At 38.3% G+C, this 12,320-nt stretch overlaps 1 protein-coding gene across 1 annotated transcript in view; it reads left to right on the top strand.

The window, feature by feature from the left end:
• Positions 1–12,320, top strand: part of PITPNM3 (PITPNM family member 3) — a 152,179-nt gene that overhangs the window by 93,293 nt on the left and 46,566 nt on the right. Inside the window, exons 4-5 of the mRNA XM_087717345.1 lie at positions 1,010–1,057; positions 9,535–9,611. Of these exons, the coding sequence (XP_087573471.1) occupies positions 1,010–1,057; positions 9,535–9,611 (125 nt within the window). The remainder of the gene's footprint in view (positions 1–1,009; positions 1,058–9,534; positions 9,612–12,320) is intronic.

Below are 12,320 nucleotides of genomic sequence, written 5' to 3'. Positions count from 1 at the left end.
GCTGGCACTTTCAGGATATAGAAGACCTAGATGGGTTGCTGTAGAAATTTGAATAGTGGTACTATTCCAGATATTAATTACAGCTTTTGGAAATCTGGAAAATGAAACAATATGTTATTCTATGATTCAGATTTTATATTTTACAACAATAGAGTGGGTAACTTTTATTATTTCTATTTGATAGCAATATATTATTACAATGAGATGTTTTGATAAACAATGATTTCTATATGCTTAATATATACAGTACCTATATTAGATGTTTTGTATTGGTACATTTGAAATTCCCCCACTTCCTTTTTTCCCCCAGGTTTGGTTTCGGGGTTGTTTTGTAATTTATTGTCTTTTGTATTTCAATGTTTTTTGTCTATTTCTGTATTTGTACACTCTGTTTATTTTTGTTGTCTTGCTATAAAAAAAACCCAAGAAATTTGGGGAAATAACTCACTCTTAAGCCACATCATTTATAAATTGGTGTTCAGTGATATGCTGCTTCTGTACTGAGAGGTGACTAATACCGTTAATCATTCCATTTTCTGTATATAAATATATTAAAGATCTACTAGCCAAGGATTGGTGTTTTGTGTCTGAATTACATTTAATTAGACATGGTGGGAAGCAATTCTTCTTCCTGGTAGTTCAGATATCATAGCTGATTCCAACAAGCTCTATAATGCACCCTGAATTCTAACATCAGGAGAGAAGAAGCAGAATTGTTTTCCTGTGCTTGCCCTTGGTTCACTATAAAACCTATTGTAGTTATGCCAGCAAAGTAAACATAATTTTAAAGCCATTATCCATATATTGATGATGCTGAAAGGAAGCAGAGATGGAGGACAGATAGATGAAATTAGAGGAAGCTACAATGGTGCATCTTGAATATGAGCTGAATGGATGACTTTGGGTCTTGGGGTTGGGTGCTAGTGGGTGATGTAACAATTGAATGAGTCTATAGAAAACATAAGTACTTATGAATAAAATCTAACATCTCTATTTCTGTCTTTGACAGGTGAAGACCCCACTTTTTGTTCATCTGGTGTTCTGCATGAAAAACAACGTGAGTCCTGGAGCTTTTAAAATGTATTTCCATATTTAAGATTTATTGTACTGTCTAAAAGTACAGACAATAGGTAACTTTGACTCTGCCCTGATACTCATTAAAATGTATTGTCCCCTTGTATGGCATTTTCTTTCTTTTTTTTACTAAACTTACTAGGATCTCAATCCTTTCCTAGTTTAAAATACTTTTGTGATCACTTGCTAATAGGAAGCATATGCCAGCAGCCATGCATAAGTTTATTTCTCTGTAACAGATTTGTTATTATAAACAGCTAGCAACAGTGCAACAGATGGCATAAAAACTGACAACTTTTTATGGGAATCTGCAAATGGGAAGTGTCTCTTTTCCTTCTCTCCTTTTACTGAGATGACACTTCCTCAGATGTTGGCATTTAAAAAAAAAAACAGATCCGAAAGAGATTATTCAGGTGCCGAGGCCCAATATTTCGTTCCCATGTGAGTCTGAATGTATTTAGTTGCTCTGATCAAATACGGCATCTTGGCAAATTCTTCAGGGATGAAAGATAAGCACATCTGTCATTTGCAGCCTTTTACTGTAGGTAGCATAAGCTTTCTCAGCCATTATCTCTTGCTACCCCGTGCCAAATGTAAGCAAGGATAGCAAGCCATCTTTATCCTTAGATGCGATGACTGGACCTACATATTGAATTAAAGTATAGCTTGTTTAATTGTGATTCATTACATGACGTACAATTGGCTGTCTTCATGCAAACTGACCTATGCTATTATATCTTCAATGGGACGCGGTGGCTCAGTGGTTAACGCTGAGTTTGTCGATCAGAAAGGTAGGTAGTTCAGCGGTTTGAATCCCTAGTGCTGTGTAACGGAGTGAGCTTGTCCCAGCTTCTGCCATCCTAGCAGTTTGAAAGCTTGTAAAAATGCAAGTAGAAAAATAGGGACCACCTTTGGTGGGAAGGTAACAGTGTTCCCTGCACCTTCAGTGTTTAGTCATGCCAGGGACATGACCATAGAGACATCTTTGGACAGCGGTGGCTCTTTGGCTTTGAAACAGAGATGAGCACCGCCCCCTAGAGTCGGGAATGACTAGTACATATGTGGAAGCGTAACCTTTACTTTTTAAAATTACATCTTGCTTATTATATTGCATGAATCAGGCCAGTAAATATTTGATAGGTTTCTGAAATGACCCATATCCTTCTCTAAAGAAGGTTTTTTGCCTTTCACATGTCCTCACATGTTCTCAGTGGAGGCAGCGAAATTCATCTATCAAGACACATAGCTATACATCCTTTGAAAATGTTAGTTTTTGTTGCACAACCATATTTATATAATCTATTACTTTCTCCCCAAACTTGGTAAGTATAAGACATTGTAGAAACGTAGGTTTCAAAGAAGCATTAAAATGTTCCCTAGCTCATGGTTGATCGTGACAAATCTGATTCTGACAAATCCTTTTTGTATTAGTAACTGTCATGCCAAGGGCTATCTGAGTTGCTTTATTTATTAAACTTGTATGCTTAACCATCTCACCAGAGGCGATGCTAGTGGCTTATAGACATTTATGCTTTAAGGAGAATCTGTTGAAAACACAATCTAAACTTGTGCATCTCAAGGAAAACAGGCTATGTTTATTGTTCACACTGCCTCCTGCATCAGAAAAAGCAATCTCTTCTGATCTCCAGCAATTGTGTTCAAATGCCTTTAAAAGCTCTTCTTGTTGACATAAGCAAAATGAATGCCTCCTGAGCATTCTCCAGAAAACATTCCACTCTGTAGGTTGGAATATGATATGATCTGGAATGAAATCAGTTCTAATTTCTTAAACACAAATCCTATCACTCTAGCATTCCCTAATAACTGATTTTCAAACGGGAGGGATGGTTCTCAAAATGTAATTTGTGCTTCAAAGCAGACAGAGAAAAAAATGTTTCAGCCTCAGTCCCTTGGGCCTACTAAAACTACCTTTTCAAATATATATCTTCAGATTGCAAGTTATTTTTTGCTATGAAACAGAGTGAGTCAAGAGTTCCTTTAATTAGAGATTTCTGAACCAGAATAATGAAAATAGCTCAGGGTCCAGTATTTCCACAAAGCTGAGTCCTATAATGGCAGGTATCTCTTATTCCCCAGTAGCTCTTGTCTTGCACACAGAATGAGAGAAGTAGGAAATAACAAGGGTGTAGTACATGCGTGGCTCCAGACCAGAGGTGGTATTCAGCAGGTTCTGACCAGTTCTGGAGAACTGGTAGCGGAAATTTTGAGTAGTTTTGAGTAGGTAAACACCACCTCTGACTGGCCCCGCCCCCATCTATTCTCTGCCACCCGCGTCCTAACTGATCAGGAGGAAATGGGGATTTTGCAGTAACCTTTCCCTGGAGTGGGAAAGGAATGGAGATTTTACAGTATCCTTCCCCTGCCATACCCACCAAGCCACACCATGCCCACCAAGCCACGTCCACAGAACTGGTAGTAGAAAAAAATTGAATCCAACCACTGGGATTTCTTTAAGGACTGCAGAGCTGAACTATACTACATGAATTTTTATGCAGCACACATTGCCCCATCCCCTCTGCATATAGTAGTCTCAATTGGGATTGAGCTTCCATCCACTTACTGGAAACAAAAACCTAAATAGATGCATACTGTATTTTTTTTTAAAAAGTATTCATTTAAAAAATGAATATAGGAAGGAATATGCACTCGTATAATAAATCTTATATTTGTGTCATATAGTTCTTATATAATTGTTAAGAGTTGTCTATTTATTTAACAATAGTTAAATAAACTAATATATACAGCCTTATTTTCTAAAAGTTCCAAACAAGAATCCCGTTAGTGATCAAAACATATGTCCTTTTAAGAATAATTTCTATGGGGTTTTATGGCATCTATAGTACTGTAGCAGTGGTGGGTTTCAAAAATTGTTCGAACCTACTCTGTGGGTGTGGCCTCCTTTGTGGCAGTGGCTTGCCACCCATGTGACCGGATGGGAGTGGCTTGCCACCCGTGTGACCGGATATGAAGATGCCGACGACACTTGTCAGAACCACCTTAAATTACCTCACACACAGCACTGGCATGCATAAGAATATGATGTAAACTTGTTTTTTAACAGGCATCTTTGGTTTGCGTTAAAACAACTTCAACACACGCAATGTTCTGATTGCACCACAAACGCAGTAGTCATCCTTACCTTTCACAGAGGCACTGAGTTTTATAAATATGAGCTTGATAGTGTAGAATAATCATATCCAAGGACCAGTGGTGGGTTTCAAAAAAAATTTGGAACCTCTTCTGTAGGTGCGGCCTGCTTTCCGGGTCCACTGATGGAACCTCTTCTAACCGGTTCGGTAGATTTGACGAACCGGTTCTACCGAATAGGTGCGAACTGGTAGGAACCCACCTCTGTACTGTAGGTAGGAGTTTAAATATTCTTTTTCAGTAAATATTCATAGCCAGTGCTAAATTGTTCCTTCCAGATAATATAAAATAGGAGAATGCATCAGAATCTGTATAGTTTTTCATGTTGGGCATTGGTTTAGTCATTTGTTCCTTTGTAGCACAGATTAGTCTTGTTTAATCAGAGAGTGAATGGCTGTTTTCCTTTTCTGCCATGAATCCCCTTGCTTTTTACTCAATTAAAATCCATCCAAATAACTAGAGGATTTTATTGAGGCAGAACCCCATTGGACAATTTTGTTGCCTGTGACTTTGTCAGTCCAATAATGGAAGCATGCTGCCTTTCAGGAGCTTAGGCCATTCATTCATTCATTCATTCATTCATTCATTCATTCATTCATTCATTCATTCATTCATTCATTCATTCATTCATTCATTCATTCATTCATTCATGCAACTTTTATAGCCAAGTGACTCTGGGCATCTTACGCCTCTTCTCCATATCAGAGATCTTTTCTGGTAATGTTAGTAATGGAATGCTTGGTCATCTATAATTGCATTACAAGTTGGAGTGTCCAATTTCACCCTGTAATATTAAATTGGATCTCCACTTTCTGATTCAGGATATATTATCCCCCCCCCCTTTTTTTTAATTTCCCTGAAATTTAATCATCTGGTCTTTTGGACAGATTAAGGACAAGTGAACAGAAGTAATCACATTGGATCCAGAAATAATCACATCGGTTTCATATTGTAATATGCATGGTAGTGCTCATCTGATTGTTTAGATTCTTTCAGGAAGTAAATGTATGGCTTAGCTCTCTTTTGACAGAAATGAGATGATGAGCGGATTTTTGAGCCAAAAACAATTGCAATTGGATATTAGGACAAACTTAGCTCTCTGATAGAGTAGTTGTACCTTGGATAAAGTACTCCACCTTGATTGGCCAGAACACTGTAAGTATTAATAAAAGAATGTATGTAGTGAACCTGAATGAAGGATATAAGAAAAAAGGAACTTTTTCATACAGTGTGCAATCTATATAATTCACTGCACAATATGTGGTAATAGCCACCTACTCGATAGTCATTTGTATTCATCACAGAAAGAGCTGCCAGTAGCTGCCAGTCATGATCTAGTATCAGAGACATATTTTAGTAAAGAACACTGGAGGAAATTAATACTCTCATATACTGCTTATGGATTTCTCTGAGGGTTGCTGGTTGGCTACTTGGACAAAAGAGGATGTAGGGCTATGGCTGTCTATGGCTGTTTTGTTTTTTTAAATGATATTCATGAAGGTTAGATTAACCAAGCAGATTCTTCTAATTTGCAAAAATGAGTGACTTCTTTCCCCTATTTGATGAAGAACTGGGTAGTGTTAGTATTAATATATACTTTTCAAACAAGGCAATTTTAAGGGAACTCTACAGCTCAATCTACATTTGGAGTTTATAACATCAGTCCTTATTCAACCCCCCCCCCCAATATATTGATCATGGGGATAGGGACTTTAGACGAGCACAAATGTTCCCCTATGGGACACCCTACCCCATACCCATTGAAGAGTCTGTCTTATCCTATCTATGCATTGCTTTAGTCCTCCGGGATTAGGCGGCCTATAAATCTAATAAATTGAATTGAATTGAATTGCTTTAGGAAACCTTTGGTGCTCTCCCCCCCCCCCCCCCGCCTTCAAATGTTCATATTGTAGAACCCATCTGGAAAGTCAAAGAAGTGCAAAGAAATTTCCGGAGAGGTAGGAGTAAAAAAGAAGTCTTATGCCATTTTAAGGAGTAACAGATTTGATACATCATAAGCTTTTCTAGGTCCATGAACATTGTGATCATAGTATGTGGGTTAGATTTTAAAATGTCACAAGATTCTTGGTGGTAAATATAGATGGGAGAGTTTTTGGTGGATAGGATTTTCTGTCATCTTGCTGTTTCTAACTTGTTTCAAAATATGTCCAATTTTCAAATCTATATTGTTAAATTATACATCCAATCAACACCCACCCACCCACCCCTTGCTGTTTGAATAGTGAGCCATTATGTACGCTGAATGTCACCTTCTGTGCAAGATTTGATTTTTGCCTCCTTTGTTCCCATAGTTTGCTTAATGATGTAATTAGCATGAATTGCAGTAATAGCAGTATAAATAAGATTGCCAGGGAAAACTGGTAAAAATCTGAAACCTCACCTGAAAAGTTCTTTTGAATCCTGCTAAGCCTCGGTTATAATTTTTACTCATTAAAGCTTTTCTTGCAAATAGAAAAACATAATTTGCCATATAATCAGCTTCATTTCAGCAGGTAATGAAATTTTTCTGTTTTCTTTGCACTCCTGCTCCCCGCCCATGTACTATTCCTTTCAATGGCTTTCTTTGATTACACTGCGATCTATGTCTGGGACAATTTGAGCTTATCTCACACATTTGTTATATTTGTAGACTGATTCTAAAAAAGGACACCATCTTCTGTTTTTTTAAAAAAAATCTAATCTTTTGTTTAAATCATCCAGAGAGTCTTAAGGGGATCAGACCAAAAGTCTTATTCAGAGTGACCCAGTCCCTTCTGGGTAAGGAGGGATAGAAGTGGCAGAAACATCTTCAGAGCTCTTATGACTACTTGGTGAATAAAGAGATCAGCTCCAATGGGCAGATCTGGCCAGGGAATCTAGAGCCCAGTCTTGTGATGTGATTTTGGATGTGTTTGAACCAGTGACTCCTGAGAAAATGGACAGGGTTCTCTGTGCTGTCAGTTTAGCCACCTGGTTATTGAACTGAGAATCCTTCTAGGTTTGAAAGCAGCCAAGGAGGTGATCTATGACTGCAATAATTTGTTTCTGGAACTTTTGCACTTTGATATGGCTCAAGGAGTAATCAATAAAGACTCAATGACTGAATGCTTTCTATGGTGTCAGCGTTTCTGAGGAAGGAGTGGTATCCCCTCCTTGAAGAAAACAATAGTGGGGTTTTTTTCAAGGTCAGATCATTTTGTAATATTCTTAGTGATAAAATGGAGAGTAGAATGGAGATGTCAGCCTTGAACGTTGTGGGTAGAATAACCTGTCTTAATGAATTAAATCTATATCCAGATTTATCCAGAGCACATTAGCCACTAGGTAAATGGCCATAGGCTAGAAAGATGGGAACTACAATTCACTGTTATTGTAGACAGGGTAGAATTTTTAATATTGGAAGATAAAAGTAAAGGTTCCCCTCGCACATACGTATGTGCTAGTCATTCCCAACTCTAGGGGGTGGTGCTCATCTCCGTTTCAAAGCCAAAGAGCCAGCGCTGTCCGAAGACGTCTCCGTGGTCATGTGGCTGGCATGACTAAACGCCAAATGTGCACAGAATGCTGTTACCTTCCTACCAAAGGTGGTCCCTATTTTTCTACTTGCATTTTTACATGCTTTTGAACTGCTAGGTTGGCAGAAGCTGGGACAAGTAACGGAAGCTCACTCCATTACGCAGCGCTGGGGATTCAAACTGCCGAACTGCCGACCTTTCTGATCGACAAGCTCAGTGTCTTAGCCACTAAGCCACCAGGTCCCTGCCAAGAGGCCATATTTGAACTCAATGATTTTAAATAACTTCTCTCTTTTGAAGGAAGGTTGCTGAAAACTGCACTTAGTATAGCTATAGCAGTTAGACTTATATACCACTTCATAGGGCTTTCAGCCCTCTCTAAGCGGTTTACAGAGTCAGCATATCGCCCCCACAGTCTGGGTCCTCATTTTACCCACCTCGGAAGGATGGAAGGCTGAGTCAACCCTGAGCCGGTGAGATTTGAACAGCCGAACTGCAGAACTGCAGTCAGCTGAAGTAGCCTGCAGTGCTGCATTTAACCACTGCGCCACTCGGTTCTTATGCAGTTGATGCAAACTGTAGAGCAGGGGTAGTCAACTTTTTTATACCTACCACCCACTTTTGTATTTCTGATAGTATTAAAATTTTCTAACCGCCCACCAGTTCCACAGTAATGGTGATTTATAAAGTAGGGAAGTAACTTTTCTTTATAAAATTGATAAAGCAGAGTTACAGCAAACCCCTACTGCCCACCATGAAAGCTGGAACACCTACTAGTGGGCGGTAGGGACCAGGTTGACTACCATTGCTCTGGAGGAAGCAGATTATCTATACTGAGTTGAGTGTCAGGATGGAATTTAGTATGGAGGCAGACTTGGTTAAGCTTGTAGATTACCTGTGGTAGAGTCAGGATGGAGATAGTGCATCCATCCTTGTGCTCCTTGATTTCTCAGCAGCTTTATATACTGTTAACTCTAATATTCTTGGGACTAGTTCTAGAGGTTGGGGTACCATTTTATGGTAGGGGTACTATTTTATGATAGTTCTCTTATTTCCTTGGGACTCAACCAATGTTGGTTGAGAAGATGTTGCTCCTTAGGTCCTTCCCTTATGGCATGCCACAGATCACAACTCTCTATCCTATTTTATTCAACATCTACATGAACTAAGTAAGGTCATTTGCTGTTTTGAAACACTAAAGCAAACGCCGTTATGGCCACTTTTGGTCATAAATTGAATTGGTGACAACTGAAGCTTTCAGATGATTGTGAAGATAGGTGGTTAACAGCAATATTATCAAAGCAAGGGAAGTCCAAGTTCAGACTGCATTTAGCTAACTTCATTGCTTGACTTTTGATTTTCTAGCCTACTTCGTGGCTAGTGAGGATAAAATTAAGTGAGAAAGTGCTATGCATACTACCTTGATCTCCTGGAGAAAAGACAGACTATATATATAACAGATAAATAAAACACTGTTTCATAATGTAGGCACTCATGAATAGCCAAAGAAAATCTTCCACTCATTAACCAGCAGCATTTTCCAGTTGTTATTGAAGTGTTTTTTTTTACAAGAACTCAGTTGAAGACAAGACAGAATAATTACTGTTGACTGGAAATGGGTGCCCTTGAACTACAGTCAGTTTGCTGGCTGAGGTGTCAGAATTACAAAACCATGGCTGAAGATTCATATCAATAATGCAGCAATCCGTTTCACAGCTGTTGGTAATTGGGATATTGAAAGCAAAAAAGGTAAGATCCCTCTTCTTTTGTCTTTCAGGGGAGTTGTACAGAGCCTCTCTGAGGAAGCATCGCTATCCTGCACAGGGCAGCATTGAAATCCATGAGGACATTGAGGTGAAGTAATACCTGGATCCTACTTCAGGCAGCTTCTGCATCTACAGCAGGGGTGTCCAACTTTAGCAACTTTAACACCTGTGGACATCAACTCCCAGAATATCAGCTGGGGGTTTCTGGTAATTGAAGCCCACAGGTCTTAAAGTGGCTAAAGTTGGACACCACTGATCTATAGCAATACAGTACTCAGATTTTTAGAATGTTTATTTTAATCATCATATTTTTATACCTCCCATCTCACTTAAGTGACTCTTAGGATTTTGCCACAAACATGCTCCAAAATCTCAGATGTTATAATGCATTGGGTGGGTGGGTGGGGAAATCTTTTGATTCTCAGCTGTCAAAACTGTCTTTGACTCCAAAATTACATTTGCTGGGCTGTTATTTAACTAATTACTGTAAATCACAACCTTCATCCATGTATTGGGATTTGATTCTGTTACTGAGAAAGCAGAGTAGAGAGACATCCATGGCTTTGTTATTTTTAATTTTAAACATTTTATTTATTTGTCAATCAATCATACTTATATAGCCATCCATCACATAAAAAAGTGATTATTGGAAGCACACAATAAAAATGTTAATGATGGTTTCAAATTATCTTTTAATCTGCAGACTTGAGCTTTTTCTAATATGGCAAAATGCACCGGAAAATAATGAATTACTCTCTGCAGTGATCATATTTTCCACCCTCTGCTTTCTCTTGGGTCAGAGTCCTGAATAATTTAGGAAAGGGGTCCCCAACCACAGTGGACAGCAACAGGCCATGCAAACAAGCAAAACCCCATTTGCAGGATGCAGGCAGCACGCAAAACCACGACAATGCTGGTCTGTGGAAAATCTTTCTCCATGAAACCAGTCTCTGGTGCCCAAAAGGTTGGGGGCCACTGATCTAGGGCTACAGATTCCTGATATATGATGACCTTCTACCGCTGCACCATAGAGAGGTGTTTTAATTTACTGCACCTATGTACGGTTTGCCAATTGCAGTCACAGATAGGACAGTGCTCCAGAGGATTAACATCATTGCCCAAAAGATCATTGGTTGTCCTCTCCCCTCTTTGGAAGAGCTTTATAGCTCCCACTGCCTTAAGAAAGTTCAAAACATTCGGGAGGAGGATCCCAACGTCACAACGATACGGACGTGCAGTCTCGATGCTCCGAGACCACAGCCGATACTTTTGCCGCTAGGTGGTCCAATCAGACCTAAACCATCCCGCAGAGACGGTGAACAGGAAGAATACATCTTGCTGATCTCAGGGACATCGCAAAGTCCCTGATCGATGCTCTTTCATTACTGTAGGTGTTTTTCTAATTCATTCAAGAATCAGACCTTTTTTAAACTTGAAATACAAAAAAGATACAAAAAGAAACAAAGAAAATTGCAACAATAACACTGCTACTCAGAGGCTGGAGGTTTGTGTATTGGAAATGAAACACTTTTACTTTTCTTACTGATTATCCTGGCTTGGCACTCCAAGGTCTCATTGCTTCTTTATAGAGAGTGATAAGAAGGGAAGCATACAGATGTCCCTTTGTAGTATATCTTCAACCAGAGAAAAATGAAAATTAAAGTTTATTGTGAATCTATGAGTAATCTTGTAAAAACCTTCCAAGCTAGAGCAGCAGTGTTTTTAGCTGGATATAATGGCACAATTTCAACAGCAGAAAGAAACTTTAAGCCTGCAAAAGATATTCTTAGAAATTCAGAAATTATCAAACACATTTGAGAGGACGGAGAAGAAGTTGGAAGACTTAGAGTATCTAACAGTAAAATATGATGAAGAAGTTGGAGATGTTTATCAAGGGGAAAAAGTGGAGGTTAGAATCCAAAAAACCAAAGAGGAAAATGACTATAAAGAAATTAAATTTGCTGATATTTATGGTGATTGGTTTGTTTCTGGAAATGGAAAGAGTGGAATACTGAAAGAGGAATTAAATGGAGGGGAACTCTACCCCAGATGGCAAGACACAGAAGAAGAAAAAACAAAAGAAGTTATGGATTTAAAGAGAGAAATTTTATTAGCAACATCATTGATAACACTACTGACTATTAAAGATAAGCTGATTAAGGAAACAGAACAAGGGCATCGAAATTACATGAGAGATTTAATAAGCAAGGAGTTGCTAAGGGGAATCCATACAAATTTGATTAAGGAGTTGATTAGAGGAATGACACCACAAATGGCAGAAGACATGAAACTGTTTTGCTACTGGAAAGATACAGGTTGATAGATGGAAGTGTATAATTTAAAACTAGTTAAACTTAGTGAAATTTAGTGACAATAGATATAGTTAAATAAATAATTGATAATGATAATAATGTATACAATGTGTAGTGTTATGATAAGTAATAATTGGATATGAATATTGAATGGTACCCATGAAAGGAAGATTAGAAATCCTTTTGGATTATATATAAAGGTTAATAAAAAAGAACTAAGATTCAGTTAAGTCTTGATTATTAGGGGGGGAAATGTTATGATACAGGATATAGCCAAATAAAGGAGGGATAATCATAACAACATGTATATATGTATTCGTACAACATAAGGAAACTGGATGTAAATTGTAAACAGTGATTTGGAAAGGAGGATTAGAAAATTTTGTTACTAAATATGATGGATGTTTAGCTAGAATAGGACAAAAGGATTCAGTGTTATTGGAGGATTTTAGAAATAGTAAATGAAATGGCATGTGTGGTTATGT

This window comes from Thamnophis sirtalis, unplaced genomic scaffold (genome assembly GCF_051295495.1).
Source record: "Thamnophis sirtalis isolate CommonGarterSnake01/CBP01778 unplaced genomic scaffold, rThaSir2_p1.2 scaffold_6, whole genome shotgun sequence".
Taxonomy (NCBI): domain Eukaryota; kingdom Metazoa; phylum Chordata; class Lepidosauria; order Squamata; family Natricidae; genus Thamnophis; species Thamnophis sirtalis.
This window is presented reverse-complemented; position numbering and strand designations above follow the sequence as displayed.